General features: G+C 40.8%; 1 protein-coding gene across 10 annotated transcripts in view; it reads right to left on the bottom strand.

The window, feature by feature from the left end:
- The window catches only part of camk2b1 (calcium/calmodulin-dependent protein kinase (CaM kinase) II beta 1), an 80,371-nt gene that overhangs the window by 13,341 nt on the left and 45,200 nt on the right, over positions 1–21,830 (bottom strand). For 4 of the 10 annotated variants that reach the window (XM_042422097.1, XM_042422098.1, XM_042422106.1 and 1 more), the window contains exons 12-15: positions 20,591–20,633; positions 11,715–11,752; positions 9,246–9,278; positions 5,158–5,226 (exon numbers count right to left, since the gene is read on the bottom strand). In XM_042422097.1, coding sequence (XP_042278031.1) covers positions 5,158–5,226; positions 9,246–9,278; positions 11,715–11,752; positions 20,591–20,633 — 183 coding nt within the window. The remainder of the gene's footprint in view (positions 1–5,157; positions 5,227–9,245; positions 9,279–11,714; positions 11,753–20,590; positions 20,634–21,830) is intronic. The other 6 variants (XM_042422099.1, XM_042422103.1, XM_042422100.1 and 3 more) reach the window with 3 other exon arrangements.

Below are 21,830 nucleotides of genomic sequence, written 5' to 3'. Positions count from 1 at the left end.
CATGGAATACATGAGAGAAAAGAAAGAAAGGGGAGAGAGGAAGGGGAGTCGGGGGGGATAAAGAGAAAAGACTGTGACATAAGGGTAGATAGAGATGGATGAAGTGTAAAAACGTTGGACAAAGAGGAACAAAGAGAGCGTTATGAATGTTGGATGAAGAGAAAATGCTTGTTAAGGTTGGTAGAGGAGAGAGGGAAGAATCCTCCAAAGCGATAGAGTGGGTGGATGAGCTGAAAACTGTAATTTGGGAGTCAGTTATGTTCTCTGCACATGTACAGAGCAGCAGATAAACACACACACAACAAGAACAAAGACAGTACTGAAACTCAGGATGAAGTGCCACGAGCACATCAGCATTTACATTAACACACATGTCGATACAGTACACGGCCTAAAAGTTGTGACATATTTAACCTGAACCTATCCGGGGCTTTGCCGAGCATGAATATTCTTTATTTCTGCACTACCCTGCTGTGCATACATAATTCTAAATCGCTGTACATGCCCTACATGTTGCAAATATGTGCAGAGTCAAGAGAATTTGTAAAAGGAAAGAGACAAACAAATGAAGAGAAAATCAGCCCACTCATACAATATGAATGAAATGTGCTCTGACATAGCTAAACACTAGTATCAACATCTTCCGAGGCACTGGCACATCCAGCAAAAAGACTACGATTCCTCAGAAAATGAAAAAACAGGTCATTTCAGTCCCCTTAACACCTGTCTCAACAGAAAAGGCGAGCACTGCCGGGCAGATACTGGCATCGTTTCAGGATCCCTTCCTAAAAGAAATTCAATGCTGTTTTTTTTGTCAGGATTATGTGCAAGGAATTGTCTCATAAGATTAGCCATATAACTTTTCTCCTTGTTACTTTTTCTGTTACCGACCTCCTCTAAACCTTCAGTAGTGCAGTAGGTTACAGAAAACAATTGTTTTTCTTCTTTGCATCTTATATTACTGAAAAGGCAGGCATCTTTTTTTTCTTACAGTATATATGTATATATGTGTTCCTGCTGTTTTCTCATCATTGTCCTGTATAGTTTTTAACACTATGTGGTGAGGACAGTTTTCCACAACATGGACAATTACGTTCCTAACAAACAATCAATCGACTATGGTACATTTTTAGCACCATTAGTGGCTTACAAACCCCACAGTGTTGCCTCCTTGCTACCCTGCATAGCTGGCACACATATATTGATGATTCAGAGACAGATATCGTCTCCACGGTCTGCTGGAAACTGTCACTTGATGTACAGTAGATCGGAAACACCCCGTTTTCTTTGCAGCTCCCCCCCCCAGGAAGTGACACCTCTGTGATGACCAATCATCGGCTGTCTCCCTGGTGATGATGGTGGCGTTGTCATGCCAACCGTCGCCCGGGGCAACAGCAACTTGGGAGATGATGATGGTGATGAGTGAGAACAAAGTACCTGGGGTTTGCAGATTAGGGGGAGGGGGGCGAGTGCTGATGGCGTCACATCATCAGATGGGGAAGGGTTTGACCGTTACGCATCACCACTGACCTTTTACACTGCTTTATCTTTCAGGAATGTTCCAGTGGTGCACCTAAGTTAATGATTCAATTTAGATTATCCTTCGTGTGACGTGAATAGAGACAAGCCACAATTCATCCTCAGACATCTGAGAACATGTGCACATTTACCAAACTGCTTCCAGTTCAGAAAATTAAGGTCATGTACTGCAAGTGAAGGCGGTCTGTCACTCCATGGCCTGGCAGCTCTGTAATGAAGGAGTTAATGTACCAAATGGCTAAACAGCAACTAGCCCAAGTCCCTAGCAACAGCATGGAGATCACAGCCGCCCTCCCACTCTCTATTCCCTTCAAGGATCAGAAAAAAAGCCTCCTCTGATCCACGGTTGTGCCCACACTCTATGCACAACTGTGAGCACATAAACTGCTTCCGATAGCATTGTCTGCACATGTGCAGAGTTGACCTTTGCTCATGCTAACATCACATGCATGCACACACCACACAAAAAAGGATGTCTATCATGCAGCGATACTCATTTGGCTGTGCGAGTTGCTCCATGGGTGTGACTAGCAGAGCGCTTGTCATTTTATTTCCTCTCTTGCTTCCAGTCCTTTCATCGAAGGACTGGTCACTGTGTCAAGCCAAGGCAAGGCTACTACTTCTCACACACACCATCAACCAGGTAATACCCATTACACTGTACCCAGTTTGTGACTCACTGACCACCGGCCTAGAATCTGTAATATACTATCATAACATGCTTAGATGGAGCTCTGTATAGCTGGTGAGATAAAGCTATATTAAGTGTGCAGAAGTGCCAAGAAGCGAACCCAAACTTGCTCAGCTGTGTTACACGTCTAAGTTGGAGAGCTCATTAGTGTGGCATCTAAGACTTTGGGTGTCAGTGATTTATGACTGAGCGTGGCTACTGGCCTGGGTATATAAATGGAATGACATAATGCAGCTATTCTGGCTAAATAATGTGCAGCAGAAAATAGTGTCAGATGTGCAAATGTACCTCACTGCTAGAATACAACTACAAATATTTCATCTTGACATTTGCTTATCAGCTTCTAGTAGTAAAACATATATGAAGCTGAATATGAGCATAGTCATTCTTCTACTAATTTGTTTTATTTTTTAAGGAACCCTGATGGTATCAGACCTAAAAGGAAACTAAAAACATTACAAATGTTCATCTGAATTAATACTGAAATGACAGAAGGCAGTCTGAAGTAGATGTGAAAGGCAGTTTGGCACAAAGAAAAGAGCACATGCTATGAAACTGTCACTTCCTGTGGTGCTTCACCCTGAATGATGAGCGGAGCATTCACAGATAGACAGATAGCTTCAGTCATGAAAAGCAAAGTGAGGATGCAACGTTGAAGATAATCTGAACTGTCTCGACTTTTTCATGATAACTGCAATCAGGGTGCGGTTTGCTGGGGTGCGAGGAGGGGGGGGGGGGTCCCTTCCTCTGCTGAGTTATTTTTATCCCCGGTGGAGACAAAAATTTATCCCCCTCATAGTGATTTATGCTGCTTCACCCATAGACCGTATAACATATCTAAAATAAAAATAGGCTATTTACGTGATGATGCTGTAAATGAACCGGGGGTTGCCTCCTTACCTGCTCAGTGATTTGCAGAGATGTGTGTAAAAGGAAAGCATAAAAAGAAGACATTAGTCTACCATCAAAGACTTCTTAGTCTGACAAGTAGGTATCTACTGTATCTACTGTAGCCTATTTATTTCTATGATGCTGTGATTATTTTATATTCAATATTGAAGTTTGCTGTGCGCTGTGCATAGAGCTGAATTCAACAGTGGTAAGAATGACATTAAGTGTACTGGCATGTCTGGCCGAGTGGTGCTCTCCACAGTATTGAAAGTAGTGTTGGGGGATTTAATTCTGGCATGTTCAATTACATTTAACCTTTTGTTTTGTTGTATATGATCACGTCACCTATGTGTCTGGATGAGGAGTTTTTATCATACTTAGTCTTTAGTACAGACTTGACTTGAATGGACATGAAGAGAGGACAAGGTGTGAACTTGACACCACATCACTGAGTGAAAATGTTGTGCTACTGATGAATTACATTTTTTAAAAAACGGATTAAAATATTCCTGCAAATGCAGTGGTTCATAATTATTTTATAATTGTTACTGTAACAGCTGCAAAGAATAGTCTATATAGGTCCAATGTGGTTCTGATTTATTTTCATGAATAAAAACATTTCAGAAACATCTCACCCTCTGATTTTTTCACAAATTGCACCTTGGCTACACGACTACATGGAGGGGATTTCACCAGCGATGTTTTTGCAAAAAATGATGATGAAGTTCTTTTCTGATGCCTGAGTGGAAACTGGGTCATTACAATAACACAGTGTCATGTGATTGCCAAAGTAGTAAAGACTATATGTATGATGTAGACAAAATGTCATAGATGACTAACAGCTCCGGTTATCCTCAGTATCTATTGACTAATGTGAATACTTTAGTCTGATGTTTATAGTTTAAACGTATAGTATGTCCTGACTTTGAGCACCATGTAAGTGCGTTTACATGTTCACGCTATATCTGCAGTATCCTCATATGGTAATGTAGCTGCAGGCAGTGATTGTTTTGATTTTTACACTGTCATGAACTGAAACCAATGGCTGCGATATGCTTTGTTAAATAGTCTGCATTTACATTAAACCTACACATTAGTTCATACAAGATATACATAAGATATACAGTACTTAAGTGGCCTTAAGTACTGTATATCCAAACCCCCAGTATGATTGTTTAATAAATGTGTATTGCGTGATCTTATTTTAACAGATTCACTACTGCTAGTGGCTGCTAATGATTGAAAATGACAGGAAATGGAATTTCCTGTGCCCTTTTCTACAACTCAACCACATATAAATATAAATGGCATGTTATACACCCTATCCACACAGATCAAAAAGAAATATAAGAGAGAGAACCTAAGAGAATAACTTGGAAATCTCCCCTGGATCCCTGATGCTAGGTAAAACTCCAGCTCAGGATTCTGGACTATCTTCTCAGATATAAATGTGTACAGATTCTCTACATAACAGTGGTTTGTGGCCAAGTGCCAGAAGCCCCACAGACAATTTAACTGATATTCACACCTACAACAGAAGAGGAAGAAATACTCTCTGAAATCAGCTGGTATGCTATTTGGCTGGAAGGACAAGCTGCAGACCTTTGGACCTTGATGCCCACACAGTGGGGAAGTGCTTCTCTGCAGAGGCATGAATAGCAGAGAGGGGGTAAATTGCACTGACAGTCCCGGCAGGCATTGGCTGTCTGTTCCTCTTTGGTATTGCACTGACACAAGGATATGACACGGCAACACAATATCAACCAGAGAGCAAGTCACATAGCATCCCCACCTGCCATGGGGAAATGTTTCCTGACACAACCTGCTGGTTTACGACCTTACCGACTGCTGTTGCCATCTCAGCGGCTGAGCAAAGATCAACCACAACCAACAAGACAGACAAGAGAGGAGAAACAGACATAAGTGAGGGAGTAGGGGAATTGGGGTATAGGGTTGGGGTAGTGGTCTTGAAGGAAAAGACAGGAGGTGGGACGGACACATACACACAGGTGAAGGGGTGGTTAGGAGGTAAATACCAGAGCAGGTGAAGGGATGTTTCCTTTGGGGCTGGTGACTATGCTGTTTTTGGTGCTGTTTGTCTGGGGCTGTGCAGGAAAGGAGAGGAAAGGGAGGAAACACAAGAGTGTTAACAACAGCAAGATGTGGGTTTGTGAGTGTGTGTCCATGCATGTGTGTGTGCGTGCTACATTTGTGTTTTACCATGTGTCCTTCCACTTCTTTCCCTTTGAGAACTAATTCTGAGCTTTTCACCTTGGTGTTTGTGAAGTGACGAGGGCGCTATAGTTATCTTGTTACACATATTTCGCTCTTATATACTATACTCATATATACTTAACATCATTACTTTTTTTTCTTTCTTCAATACAGCCTAAATCTTATTCATGTCTCCACCCAGTTACCGCAGTTACAGTACAATCAAGTGCATCCTGGTATTAGTTCAGTTATAAAATCCAAGCGCACCACAGAGCGTCTCTCCTGCCGGCTGCTGACAGCCGAAGAGAATCACACTGGATGGTAGAGGAGGAGACGGTGGAGACGCTGGTATGCATCTGTTTAAAACGGGAGTTTAGCCGACTTCACCGCGTTTGACACCAGAGCTGAGAACTCGGAGCGGGAAAAATAGTCTCTCTGTGTCGCGTTGTCCTCCACTTCCATCACCCCTCTGTTTCCATAGTAGTTATGTATTTAGGTCATTTAGAGACAAGAATCTGTTTACATCCTGTCATGCTGTCACCCTGCGTTACTCTGTGTATAATGACATGACAAAAAAAAAAAGAAAAATCCAAACAAACAAAAAAAAAAGGGCAGTGATTCAACTGACAAAATGCAAATTTACTCGGGGGCTTATCAACCATGCATGCATCAACTCAGTGACTTTTACGGGGCAGCCCTAGAAGTGACATCCTTTTGGTTGGTTGCCAAGTACTAAATGGGCTGAGAATTAGAGAGAGAATTTGAGATGAGAGTTCGTTTATGTTTATGATGCTGAGATTTATACCTGTCATCTGTCTCTGAATTTCTGCTGCCAAACCAACACAAAGGAGACTAAAGGAGTTTTGTTTGTGCTGCTCAAAGCCTTTAAAAACATAGGCGTACTATATGTCTGAGTCTGGAGTCAGTAGACGGCAGGCAGCCGCAGTGACGAAGCAGTCACCTAAATCATTCATTCACAACACTGATCTGTAGTTCTGAGAGGAGACATGAGGAGGCGGTGACACCGCGTGATATCATGATGTTGTCACCGGTGGCTGCTTAGGATTCCACATCGAAACGATTCAACTGTGCCATTTGGCCCTAATGAATCACCTTTTAAGCCTCGATCAAATGCTCCTTTGAAGGCCACACATCAAAGTGCGGCCCCGTCCTTTATAGCTCGATTCCATTATAATGATATTTGCATTGAATCTAGATTACATTAATAATCTTGTTTGGGAAAAATATAAACTCGCTAAACGGGGATGAGCCCTGGGTGTTGACGTGAATCACCGAACTGACTCACTCTGAGAAGTCAGCCACCATTACATAAATCTTAATCATGTAACACTCTTACATGCGAGCAATTTCTACCAGTTCATTGATGGAGGTGAAGAGAAGTCACAGATTATTTAACGCCCCATTAAATCTTCATATGGTGTTGAACATTAAAAGAACGGAAAATAAATCTGCCATAGAGGTGAGACCGTTCCACCTAGCTCCAATGCTAAATCTAGCAGTCAAATCATCTGAGGCGACACTGTCTTGATGCTGGTTGACTGATTGAGACAGTGGAGCAATCCATCTATATAACATATGTAAATGATTATCTTGTTTTCAGGAAATTTCTTACATTTACATTTGTAGTTTCTACCTTATTTAGAGAAAAATTAAGATTGTACAACGGAGCATAAGATTAAATAAATAATGTTTGATTACTGACTTTGAAAAAAATCCAGTGGTGTTGGTGTTATGCACTGAAGCTGAATAACTGATAACCATTTGACACAGGAAGGGAAGGAAGTCAAGTTGGGTGTATGCACATGTATGTGTGTATGTGTTAACCAGAATATGAATTTTGTAAGCCACTGGGCTTACTCGAGAGATAAGAGGAGAGGAGAGGAGAGGAGAGGAGAGGAGAGGAGAGGAGAGGAGAGGAGAGGAGAGGAGGAGAAAAGCCTTTACATCAGCACACACAAGTGCAAAGAAACATTACAATACATACACATGCAAGACAGCCATGAAAATAAAAGCTGGTTTAAGCTGACAATAAGTGAACATATAAACATTTCACGTATACACATACAGTACAGTTATACACACCCGTCCTCAAACACCCGCATTCACACACACACGCTAAACCAACCGCAGCCCTCGTCAGCCAACATAAGAAAAGTATTCTTCATCAAATTAGAGGGGTGAGCTGTCTTAGTCGAGGCTCGTTTGCGATGTCAACTCATAGCATTTGTGTCGTGTGTCTGTGGTGAGAAAAATCCTTACATTCCTAGATGGCATTCAAAGAAGAGGTGACATGATGACAGCAGCCCTGACCAAACGTTCTCCAGCGTGGAGATAACTGTTGAACGTCCAAAGCCAAACGTCTAATCCATTAAGACATAGTGAAAGCAGGTACATGTTGATATATAACTCAGCTCACACAAGAAAGGTCATACATACAGGAGATCACATATCATCACAAAATGATTTATCCCTCAGGTGGACAAGGGGAAGGAGTGAAGAGGGAGAAAAACAAAGGAGGAGGTGCAGGAGGGATACAGTCGTGTAGAAAGAAGGAACATGCCAGGCGAGGTGGAAAAGAAGGTGCCTCAGAGCAAAACAGAGGGAAACAAGTTGGGGTCAAATTCCCTTCCAACTTAGCTGGATTTAAACAAATCGATTGTTATTGAGTTCATTATCCTTTTATTTCACATTTTGAATAAAGTTCGAGTTTAGAGGTTATTTACAGCATTTACATTTAAAGGGATTTACAGTCCAAGCATTTGTATTAATAATCAAAGCATCACTATGTCTGGACTTCCATGAAAAACAGAAGTCACCAGTGTGTTGTGAGATACCTAAGAATCGATTTACTTGGTAACAAAAACACTGAATTTCTGCAATTTACTTCGCAATGAAAGATAAAATAATTGCTGCTGTAATAACTTGCCAGATTGGAGTTAAATTATTATATTATAAACCCCTATGCAGTGTTTCGGTGTCTGATAAGCTTTCAAACACATGGGTCTACACTGGAACTGGACTTACTGGATAGTATTTCATGTCTCACCGGTGCAGACCCTTGCATTGTTTTAAGCTGTTCTCGGTCTGAATGCCCACTAACTCTGAAGGGCACAGGAAATTCCAAACTATGAAAAAATAAGTGAAGCAAATATGATTCCAACAGCACAGTCTTTTGGCACTTCTAGCGGAGGTTTTAAACCCTTCAGTAGTGCATGCTGCAAGGTGACCCCAGTAGCAAGTGCGCTCCCACCTACCCATCATTTATTTCTCCTACTTTTTTGTTTGCAGCATGTGCATTGTCTTGCGTGACTGAAGAGTTCTGTATCCAAACTACAAGCACTACATGCTGCCTCTATTCTAAAAACTGTGCCCATGACAGATCTGGAGCAGCATCCCTGGAGTAACTCTGATGGAACTATAACATCTTGCCTCCATTACATTATCAGACAAATGTCAGGGTTAGTCTTGTTGCGGGGCACTTTGAGAGGATCACCCATCAGTCAAACAGCATGACCGATACTGTGAATTCTTCCTGGAATTTTCTGTCGATGCAGTTTGACTTTATAAATATTATGTCACTTTTTTGGCAGTTTCCGCGGCTCATTTTAACTACTCAGGTCCTTCTCAGTTTCTGTAAATCCTAACAAGCTGCTGCTGCTGTTTCCAACATGTAAAATGTATCATTTCTTGCCTACATGACACCTTACTGGTGTTTGAATTAAAAAATACTTCATGAATTGGGCACCACTTTGTCTCAGATTAATACTAAAGTGAAGTGAAACTGATTTAATACAGGGGAAAGGTGGATAAAGCAAGTAGAGGGGTTGATAAATGGAGAGAGGAAGCAAAAGAAAGAGGGACTGGGCAAATGCATAAATAGCATGCTCACCATGTACTGGACAGTAGAGCTGGACTTGCGTTTCTGTCCTCAGGCGATTGATGGATGGATGGATTTATTGACGAATGGACGGATGGATGGATGGTGGTAGTAGTAGAAGGGGGGAGAAAGATAAAGTAACCAATGACAAGTGAATGTACTGGTACAAAGAACAAGAGAGAAGCTGTCAGTCTAAACAAATCTTGTACACTTTGATGGAACGCAGGTTTCAATCCTTAATGAGCACAGGATCGGACTTTTCTAGGCAGCTGAGACAGAGCAGAAGATGGACAAGTGTTTCCTCTCGTAGAAACAAGATTCTGAAGTGTTACTACGAAAGTCGGGAGGTGCAAGTAGATAGTTTAACTGGAAGTCATCAGGAAGCAGAGATAACAGTGGTACGCAGATTATGGAAGAGCTGTGCACACGACAAAAATGTGACCCGCTGTTCTTCTGTCAACAAATTAAGAGCATTTGCGAAAGGAAGAAGCAAGATGGAGGCATAATAGGCCTGCAAGACAAAAAAAAGAAGCAAAATTTATTCTGTCAGAATACAAAAGCATTCTCCCAGAACTTATTTTAAATTTAAGATCATGACTGGCTTGTTAAGTTGTTACCTGTAGCATTTGCATATCAATGAATTATCAGTACATTGACTTGGTGACATGAGTGTCATTACTTCAAATGAGTGAGACCAAAAAACATTGGAAACCTCACCTGGTCCCCACACTGTATCTTTACATTCTTGTGAGATCAGGCCAAATCTGTAATATTGTTTTGTAGCATTTTATCAGTTTACCTCACATCATATACTGTATTGATGTATAAGGATGCTACACGTAATAACTTTTAAAAATAATAAGAGACTGTGTGTGTTATCAATTTAACAACACTGCATGAAATGCTGTAGGGAATGGCGTTATTGGCAGGTAGCTGGCAGCACGGGAAATGACGATGGCGTGTAACTAGTGCCTGCTCGCAAAGAGCAGGTGCCACAGCTGAAAAACGTCAGGTGCCATTACGCATTTATAAACCAGCGGGGGAAAAAAGAAGTAGGCGAGGTCAAGGAGAGGAGGTCAGAGTTGCCAAGAGAACAAGGGGAAAGAATGTGGAGGGAAGAAAAAGAGGAGAAACAAGAGAAGCAGGAAAGTAGGGACGGCAAGCGAATGAAGAAGATGCCTTCAGAAATGGTTTGGGGCGAGTGTGTGGGGAGCCTGTTGCTAGGCGATGAGTGCGCCGCAGTGGAAGTAAGCGTCTATTTCTGTCGTCTGAGTTTCCAGGGTCCAGACTGGCAGCTATTCCTGGAACCGGAGTCACATTCCCTGCTGAACCGACTAAGCAGGGAGAAAGGGGAGGGGGGGCATGTGCACACACACGCACACACGCACTGCTGCACATGCACATAAACGAACCACACATGCGTACACCCACGCTTACGCACACTTGATGTACAAGCATGCTCACACCCCCATCAGCGCTTTCGTTCTTTTTAAACTGACAAACACAGACACGTATACAAACAGACACACACACACGTATGTCCATGTGCATGTGCGCAAAGCTCAAACTAACATAATATACAATGCTGAGCAGCAAACACATTCGTTTGCATGTATGAAATGTTCCAAGCTTTGTCGCACACACTGCACACACATTAATGGAAGCTGCGTGTGGGATGTGTTACTGTAGTGTGTGTGTATGTGCGAGCGTGGGATGGTAAGAGATCTTCATTAAAGGATGAACAGGAATGTGGGGTTAAAGACCAGATGGGGTGAGCAGGAAAAAGAATCACTGAAAGAGGAGGAAGAGACAGAAAAGGAGGGATGAGAAGGAGAGGAAGTGATAAAAAAAAAAAAAGGAATGGGGAGGGCTGACAGATGGTTACATTTAATAATGGAGATGGAGAGGTGGCGATGAGCTGAATAATGCCAAATCAAAATAAAGGGTGCTTTCGGAAGGATGTGCTACTTGAAGCTTGTGCATTGGCTGGAAACACGCAGGCTGATACATGCACGTACACACAAAAGCACAAGAGCACACGCATGTATAGTATACGCACGTGTCCACAGATATGTACCCACAGTAGGGCTGTGGCTTTTTTCAAAAATTCTCTGAATATTTTTACTTTTCACACATAAAATGGTGAGTCAGGCTCAGCAGAAAAAAACCAAAACAACAATAAATAACACAGTCTCATGGAATAGAGGAAACAACACACCCGATAAGATTATGCAACACACACACACGCACGAGACACAAAATAAATTAGGTAGAGACAAATTCATTCAACTGTAAAGAGCTGCACAGAGCTAGGCAAAGGAAAGTAAGATTAGCCAGATCAGGAAAGAAGAAAATAGTAGAGAGCAGAGAAAACAGCAAAGAGGAAGAAGAGGTAGTTTGTAACCCTGGTAGATGAAGCAGGGAGCAGTCGAGAAGAAAGAGAAGGGCAGAAGTGGGTGGAGGACATGTACTGACCCTTACCTTGACATCTGCCTTTTTGTTGAGCAAGGTCTTAGCTGCTGCAATAACAAGCACAGGAAAAAAATAACCAGTCAGAGGTGGAGATGAGCAGAAACAGAGATTAGCAAGTATAACAACAATGACTCAATGTTTTTCTGTTACATCTTTAATCTACATTAACGCCTTCGGGAATTACATTCATTTGACTTTGTGAAATAATGTTCGTTATTAACCTCTGTAGTGAAACTGTTCTCAGCAGCCTATTGATAAAACATTTAAACTGTGTTTTATTGTTGCAGCACTGTGACTCTTCCAGCTAGGAACCCTGCGACCTCCAGAATTCACTAGATACTAGGAATGGGTATGAGTAACTGAGCGATCTATTAGTCATACAGAACAACCCGCCTTGATCTTTTTTTGTCACAAAAGCTGCCTGTGCTTCAAATTAATTTGTACTTTCAAATAATTGAACAAAACTTAATTTGAGCTTTTGTTCAGTTGCCCAAATAGACAGGGCTGCAAAGCTGCGTCTGAGTCGCCTTTTTCTCGTGTAAAATCTCACAAATGATATGCTCGCTGACAAAGATTCGGGTGATAAAACCAAATTATGGTGGAAAAGTTGGGTACCAATTGTGTATACAAGGATACCTTTTAAATAACAACTGTTCCCTCCTGCCAGCAATCAGTACAGAATCAAACTCATTATGCAATCACACAATCTGTAAAATAACTGGAAATAACTAGCCCTACTAGAGGTACATTAGAGTGATACAAGGGCTTTTATAGATCTAGAAAGGTACAACATACTCTACAGGTGGGTAGGTCCCAAAGTGTGAGGTGTTAATGGCCAATGCTGGTCAGGTGGACTAGGAATTTTTCCAGTTAGACAGCATCTGCCATGTTCCCTCCCATCCTTCAACCAAATATCCATCACATTTCCTCTGTCTTTCAATAATACAACATCATTGTCAGTGAAATAAAAATGTACTCTAATTCACTGTTTCACATCAATTCTCAAACAAAGGTTCCCTTTTGTCCGCGAGGAAGCAGAAACAAAGATGGCTGCCGTGCCTCTAAACCCAACAATAAGCCCTGCCTTAAAGAACTCTGAGGGGGCCTTCAGGAGGATTAGTCTTCAGTCTGCTCTCTCTAGTGAAGGGTAATGATGGAGGGTGGTGAGGGAGGAGGGTAGGAGAGGAAGAGTGATACCGCAGACACAGTCCTGTGATGAGCATAATACCCATAATCCCTTACAACAGTGGAAATTTCATGCAGACAACAGAAGACGCTCCACGGGACGTCTACCATGACTGCACTGCTAAAGTACGGATGGCAAGGTGGTCCGATTGCATCAGATAGATACAGATAGGTCCCCTGCAGAGGACCCAGAATAAGAGCCAAACACGATGTTGGTGTCGGTGGAGGCTGTGGGCGTGTCTGTGAGGATGTATACAGAGGATTAACACTAGCAAGACACCTGCAGATATCGAGAAGATTGGCTGAAAAGTGCTTAAAAGTTGACACCAAAGAAAATGCACTAGAAAACTTGTCGGTAGTGTAAGTCTCCCACCATGGACACAGACATACAGGAGAGGAGCTCTGGCATAAAGGAAGTCATGTGTTTTACATTTCCCATTTTATTGCTTATCTGTTTGGCTATTATATATCTCCAACAGTTACAAACGTTATTTTGATTTCTCTGTGGCTGTGGCTGTGTATGAAACACTGGAGGGTTACTAGTATCCAAATTTTTTTGATTGACTCAGGACACATTCGATTTTCAAGCAATTTTGTTCCAATAATTGGACTGATTTTTTGATTATGTGTCATATATGTCAAATATTTAAAAAAAGGATACATTTGTATTTTAGTGGTATTCTAAAAAGCCTCTATTAGTATAGAAGTGTGTCAGAGCTTTACTGAAAGCACTGTTTAAGGATTGTTTTATCACGGACCAATAAACCAGTTAGCACATTAGATGATTTGATGTCATTTGAAGACATCTTATTTGAGAAGATTTCTACTGAACAACAATAACCTATCCAACATCATAAAGAATAAAACAGTAAAATTGAACTGTTTCTCCCCTTACTGAGGACCACTTTAAGCTTGGTGGCACTGCGGAAACAACTTTGGCAAATCCTGCTGTCTATTACCTGCCGGTCCAAGTCCCAGCCTCCTCCTCTCTCTCTCTCTTACTCTTGTAGACGTAATCCTTACTGGGACTTATTAAGGGGGGCTGAGTGCAATTTCAAGTCTAATGAGATGCAATCATTTCAACAGCCAGCCATATTACATGAAACACTATTTCTGTCTATCTTTCTTCCTTCCTTCCTTCCTTCCTTCTCTCTGAACATCTAGCTTTGCTCTGAATGCCTCACTTCTGTTTCCAAAAAGGATCTAAGCCAGCTACATTGAATTTGTAGGTAAGAGGCCTGAATTCAACTGGAAAGTGATTTCTTAGGGGAACAAGGGTCCGATCACAAGGAGAGCAGTCCAAAATGCAGTGGAGTCCTGGTGACAAGTTGCAGTTCTTTTAAGTAGACAACCACATCCTGTCAAATTGTCTTTTTAAGCTGTCACTTGAAAAGGGGCACAGTGATCAAGAGAGAGTGACACGAGATAACATTATGTCTTCGCCGTCTCATTTCCTTTTCAGCCTCAGTAATGTAGTATCTCATGTTTGGAGTAAGGTGTGCATATTTAGCATTAAAAGAAGTAGCAATACGAAGTGATAAAGAAGCACTATATAATCCAGAGGGATATGAGAGTGGCATGAATGTGCATGGTTTATTGTTGTGTTGTTCTTCCTCAGTCTCCTTCCAAAGGCTGGTTGTTACTGAGGAGAAGAAATGGGGCCAGAATAGTGTCAAGTCCATTCTCTCATATTCTCTGATGGCTTGGCACAGGAGGAGAGGATATGAAAAGAGAGGAGGGAGGAAGAGAAAGGAGAGGAGGAATGAAAGTGATAAGGATATCTCACTGTGCTCTTTATAAACACCGTTATTCTGTCAAAGTGTCAAACAGGATCTTCTACAAAAACCCAACATACAGGTTGCATAAAAACGGCTTGGATTCCAGTGCTGAAGAGGCAATCGCTGTGGAAACCTGCAAAATCAAAGGTAGCTTAATTCAAACCGAAGGTGGAGAAGCAAGGGGTGCTCCTTACCTTGCCACAAATTACACATGAAGCAAGAAGAGAGAGGAGGAAGAGATTAAAAACAAAAGCACCAGTGATAAATTTCCACTAAAGACACGCAAGATGCACCACTGTTAAGAGCGAAGCAAGGATGGGCATGGGAGTCACATGGAGATTGAGCGGTAAACATTGCATTTTTTTTAAGTGTGAACCAAGAACATTTTCTACACATAGCAGGCCAGGACACATCAAAAGATACCCTTCTCCTGCATGAGCGTTGTGTGAGGTCTAGTAGATGGTGATTGTATTTGTGTGAATGAGTAAGCAAGATAGAGTGAGTCCTCCAGTAAGCCAGTGAGGCACAGTGAGGCTGATAGGGGGAGGCAGCCCACTATAAATGTTTGATTGGAGCCTAGTGGAGGTTAAGGGACACGGAGAGGGGCTGCGGAGTCCCGGTGGGCCACAGAAACAAGGACATCACCACTACTTCTGTCTTCTTGGCTCAGCGCTAGACTCTCACGTGAAGCTCTTTGCCGTTTATGCCTGTGGTTAATTTCTGTATACTCAAAACAAACACATCAGATCAGATTCACATTTATTACAATCTGCGGCAATTCCACTACCCTTGAACTTCAATTGTTTAAATATCTGTTGCATTGAAAATACTTCACATAAATGTGTGTGCCACTGAGCACTTTTGTAGTGATAAGTGATTTAAAAGACGTCCAATGGCTCAAGACAACAGACTGTAAGAAAACAGTGTGTTTGTCGCTTTGGATAAAAACGTCTGTGAAATAAAATTATTTGGTGATGTTACACAAGGAATGTTTTGATGCTTTGATTTGGATTAGCACAGCTGGAATATCTTAAATAAATAATTGCCATGATAAACAAACTAAAGTGGCCATTTCTAGCAAGAATGTACTGATGGAGACAGCTGAGGATGTAGCAAGCAATAAATCCCAGTTATTTTTCTCAAGGGGGTGGCTAACCGAACAAGAGCTTTAAGCAAGTAAATATTGGACTTTAAAAGATAATTCTGGTTTATTTTAACCTGGCGTATTTCCCAAAAATGTGGCCACTGTGGCTCAATGGGTCATGCTAAAATTGGGGTAAAAAAAGTACTCATGCAAAACATTGTACATCGGGGCAAGCTGTACAAGCAAGTTTCCTGGAAATCTAAAATTACAATAAGGCTAGATAAAGTTTAAGAGTGAAAGTTTAGTAGCTATCTGCCTTGTGGGAATATACTGTGCATGTTCATTGCTCATTGATTTAACAATCAGTAAATAGAGCAATATAAATTCTCAGCAACGGACGTGAATTGTTTGAGATCTTCAGAATTGTGACTTTAAAATTATATCAGTGCAAGAAATTTTTAATATAGAAAAGACATAGCTTTAAAAGGTTTTTGACTTTGTGAGAACCAGCCCAGCCTTGCATCTTCCACAGTGTTCACCATGCACCACAATCCCCGTGTTGCAGCGCATGCACCAGTCCAGTGCCCCATGCAGCATTCACCGACAGCTCTCGGGCAGTTTTCCATCCTTAAAGTGACAGGGGTGAACTTTCCAGTGTCATTGTTAGTCAGAGAAAAGAGAGAGGGAAATAGGAGTGAAGGGAAAAGATATGAGATGTGAAATGATGATGGAGAGAGGTAAGAAAAAGTGGGATTGATGCTGGTGCTGTTCTAGAAAGGTAAAGGGTGACTGGAGGGACTACAGTGACCGGAGAGGTTTGAATGACAGAATATAACGAAGGAAATGGGGAAAGAATGGGGTGTTCGATGCGACAGAGGTGAGGTGGAAGGAAGAGAGTGAAGAGAAAAATAGAGAAACAAGGAGACAGGACAGCAGTCTACATGGGTCGAGGCCATGCTCTGTGGCTGCGTCTAGATATGAAGATGATAGGATGAGCACGGGTCAGTGGCGATGACAGAGCAGTGACGGGTGCTGCGGAGATCCTATCAAATCTCAGACAGGGGGTGACATTTGTGTTGATGTGGAAAATGAGAGCAGTAGCTGGGCTTCCATCCAACTTCTTTAGAAATTATGAAGCATCAACTGACATATTCACTAAAACATCTCCATTACTGCAAAACCAAATTTCTGATTCGCTTGAAATGATGGCTTATTCTTGATGACAAAATATCTGTCTCTGATGACTTCATACCGTCACTCTCAATCATGCCATTCTTTTTGTATTTAACTAATGCCTTCAATGAAAAAAATATAAAATATGGCCGACAACAGATATATAACATCTTTTCTAACAGCTGACACTTTTTCTACTTTTCTTATTGATGTTATAAAAAGTTCAAACACTTATTTGCCTTAATCAGGCTGATTGAAAACCTGCTAGATAGTTAGATGGAAACATAGCTAATGCTGCTGCTGATGAGTTGATGGGAGATGTAGTTTGCGATGCGTCAGCCATCATGCTCTGAGCTCCCATGCTGAGAAAGAAGGAGGTGGCAGAAAAAAAGAAATAGAAAAAAACAAAGAGGGGAAGGGAAGAGGAGGAGGAGGAGAATACGAATAAAGAGTAGAAAAGACAGGGATAAAGAAGGGTGAGGGGGGAGAAGGGTGGCATGCCCTGGGTGAGCCACCATGCTACCTTGTTCCACCAGCCCTGCGGTGGTGCCGGCGGCTGCAGCCACTGCTGCTGCAGCCGCAGTTACAGAGGCTGGAGCGGTGGTCTGCCTGCTGCCCACTGTTATGAGTCCAATACCCAGTCATACAAGGGAGTCAGAGAGAGATAGAGAGAGAGAGAGAGTCATATGGCAAGGAGGAGAGTGAGAGAAAGAGGTGAATGAGGAGCAGGGGGGTAAAGATGGAGAAGGGGCGGAGTGGCGTTGAGAAAGAGGAGGACAGAAAGTGAAGGAAGAGGGTGAGGCAGGGATACAGCAGGAGGGAGGTGGGCAGGGTGGAGAAAAAGAAAGAGGTTGGGAAAGTGAAGACACAAAAAGACAGAGACAAACAGAGCTCATTAGTTTAGAACAGTGGTTCTCAAAGTGGGGTCAGCAAACAGGGGAATGATTTATTTTCACTATAATTCCATCCATGAGTAACAAAATGACAGAATTTATGACTATTTTGTGTTTCATACACCTTCTGTAATAAAATATCTTATCAGATAGGGGACCCTGGGACAAAATCTTATCAAATGGATAAGAATTGACACAAATGGATCTAATTTGTGTCAGTTTAGGGGTCCTTGAAGTGTAAAAGTTTGAGAACCACTGGTTTAGAGAAGGGGGTTAATTCATATACACAGACAACTGACATAATTTGGCTGTGACACAAAATCTGTCAAACATGAACCCGCTGCTCTGACAGGAGGGTCACCAGAGAAAAATGTCAGTGAGAGACACAGATCTTAACTTTCATCTGAGACTCTTTGATGCTTGCATTTTTGTCTATACGTGCTCCTGAAAATGTCATTGTTGTTAGGAAGATGACGGTGATGATGATACAGAATTTAGTCAAAGTTAGTGAATGTTAGTTTTGCAGTGCTCAATGGCCTTAATAACTGTCAGCAAAATTCATTTACAGTAGGCAGTGTACTCCTTGCCATAAAGAACTTTAATTTAATAAACCTCATATCATATGACTACCACAAGACATTACATCAACATGTGGAGGGAAATAGAACCGCCTCTGTGTCGGCACAGGGATAGTGATACATGGATCTGTATAATGCATGATTCATAGCATTTGATAAGGATATCGTAACCCATTGCATAAAGCATTTATGTTGGTTTTTCAGTCGATGTAATGCGCTACGTCTATCTTTTTCCAGAAGACCTTGCTCCTTTTTTTAGTTTCTCAATCTCTCTCTGACTCATTTACCTGATGACCTCACACTTATAATGGAGTACCACTTCCTAAGAAGAGGAAAGAGAAAAAGGTGTTTGAGAGTGGTGACACAGCCAGGTCACACACTTGGATTGGTGTATATGTGTGTGTGTGTATGTGTGGGAGTTGAAGATCTGAGTGGTTGTTTGGTGAATATTCAGACCATTTCCCATTGCAGAGCTTACAGTGTCAGAGGGGCTGCTGTGAGTCATGTTTATTGAAGCAGCATGCTGGCACGCTCACACACATGAACGCTACTCAGACACACGCATACATCCATATATGCAGATACACGTGTAATGTGCAGGAACACTGACTCCGTGATTGTGATTTCATTAAAAGAAAGTGCTTAAGTTGAACAATTATCATCAAAGAACTGCTCTGAATCCTTCCAATACTCCATTACTCAACACTCAATCTATGAAGCTTACAAATTGGCTTCTTCCAAACCTGACTGCACTTAAAAGGTCTTGCATACAAAGTCTGACGTCTTGTTGCATTCTAAATGGTGAAATTCAACGTTGATCTCTCATTTAAGTGACGACAACACTGCTGAAAATACCTCATTAAGTGAAACTGATGAATCTCTTTTGCTTGGATGTTGTGTAATTTTTTGATTGTCCCTACATGACACATCAGGAAAGTACAATTCCCAACTAAAGAAAGTAATTTGTGAAAGTGTCTCTGAGGGAGCCTTAAGAGGAGGGAGGTCTTGTCTACCTTAAATTATAGCAAAGATTTTAAATCAACCTGAAACCATCAAGAAAGTGTCATCTGTTACAGAGATATACACGAATACAAAGACAAGTACACAGACACAAACATCCACAGCTTGCTAAGCAAATTTAGTGTTTCCCTGTATTCTAACATGGCAGCCTATGAAAAGATTATTTTCAAAATACTTCAGGTTCAAATGGGCTTACAGGTTGGACTTTTATAAAGTGAGGACATTTAGGGCAATGGTAAGTATTTAAGTGTGGTATAATTACTGTCAGTGTGTACCTCTCCTCAGTACAGACATTACCACATCAGTTAATGAGAGTGGTAGTTAATTAACTGATTGCCTGTGTTGAAAATAAGCTTAAAGTTAGCTAAAAATGCTAATTTGTCGACTGTTCGTCACCATTTTATAGTTACCATGGACTTGTTCACCATTCTTCTCTCACTGAATTTGATTTTAATGTGGAAGATTTGTCTAAAAGTCACATCCATGTGAAGCTGTCATCATCAATTTAACAGCTGTTTTGCAAATTAACTTTCTTCGAGGGGACAAAGCCCTGCATTACATGGGTCTGAGTCTTATTACCATCGTAATGAACAATAAATACATACAGTAAGTAAAGATAAGGGAAACACTGAAGTTGCACTAAGATGAAATGAAAATGTAGTTTTGCTTTTGACAGCATGCTCTTTAAACTTTATACTTAAAATATATCTCTTTGGTCAGGAGAGACGTGTCTGTCACTGAATGTTTATCTTTACCAGTGTTTATAAGGCACATGCCACCATTTTATCATATCAAAGGAAGTCTGATTTGCGTTTTTCCTCACTGGCACAACAAAAGAAAATCTTAGTTTGAAGTTTATTTTCTCAGCTTGGATTCACAGCAGTTGCAGATTTTGGGTGAAGTATCACAGGGCCACAATGATTCATCCATTATGGTGGCATGTTCCTCCAAACCAAACTAACTGTTACAGACTTTCTCATATTTAACAAACATTTTAGCCTCCCTTAGTAATTATTATTAGTATATAGTGATACAACTAACTGGCATGCAGGCCTAAAATACCTAAAGTTATCACTGTAACACAAACAATAAATTGACTGATGTTTGTCCACTAATATGAACAGTATATTCACGGTATGAGAGATACAATTAATTATAGTCACGCAAGACTTACCAGAGAAATTTCGAGAGACCAGCATGGTGGTGAGAATGGCCCCCTGGGAGGAGAATAAAAAAGAAGAATTCAGTTTTAACGATTTAAACCAGTCACATAATAATTTTGACGTATTTATACAAATGAACATCCATTTTGCCACTCTTTGCCACTAAGTGATGTACTGCAGTAGTGATTCAATCAATATCCTGGCGATCAAAGCTTTTACATCTGCTGCTCTAAATCAAAAATAAAGGTAGTCTGTCCTTAGAACAATACAGACTCTCAGCAGGTGAAACTTAATTTCCATTGACAGAAAATCCAAAGAAAAAACAGTACATTGAAATAGTAACACCCATTCTGTTTGACTGACAGATGAGAAATATGGAGTGTCAACTACATGCTGACAAAGATCCTTTATGAACTATGACTGCATACAAATGTCCCCACAAATTAAATCATCACACTTGAAACATACACTTGGCTCTACATATCAAGTGATTTTCTGAGTAATTTGAAGATATTTAACAGTTCATTTTTAGGACATTTTACAGACAGGGTGGTGCAATTTAGTCCAAATTATAAGGAAAGAACAGAAAAAAGTAGTTGGTTTAGTTGGTAAGTGCTGGTTCATGAGATTTGGGTTCACACATAGTTGTTCATTTGCAAAAATTCTCAATAATTTACACTAAACAATTCAGACAGACAGAAAATACTTAATTTTTAGTGTAGTTTTGTGTGACAAACTACATATTAGCATATAAGATTGTTTCTTAAAAACTCAATCAGCACGTTTCCCGTAGGCTTTACTACCAAATTACATAACTCTTTCAAAGAAATGTTGCTAAGAATTAACAATTACACAGCAGCTACTTTTAAGAAATTATTGAAAAAACCTAACATGATTATATACTGTTTGACACACACAAAACTACACACTAAAAACTAAGTATTTTCTGTCAGTTAAACAATTGTCAAGAATCTAATTTATTAATAATATTTGCAAAATAACAACATTAAAATCCAAATATACTGAGTGGGTACTAAGGAACTAATCAAACTTAACACTTTTTTCAGTTTTTTCTCATAATTTATACCAAATTGCACCATCCTGTCTGTAAAATGTCCTGAAAATTACCTGTTAAATACCTGCAAATTACTCAGATAATTTCCAGGAAATTAGTATTAAATTAAGGGACCAGTAAAATAAAGCGTTACCATCAAACATTTGAGCAGCTAAATGCCACTAAAAAAAAAGGTC

The sequence above is a fragment of the Thunnus maccoyii genome, chromosome 9, assembly GCF_910596095.1.
Source record: "Thunnus maccoyii chromosome 9, fThuMac1.1, whole genome shotgun sequence".
NCBI lineage: Eukaryota > Metazoa > Chordata > Actinopteri > Scombriformes > Scombridae > Thunnus > Thunnus maccoyii.
The sequence above is the reverse complement of the archived record's forward strand: the minus strand, read 5'-3'. Positions and strand labels throughout refer to the sequence as shown.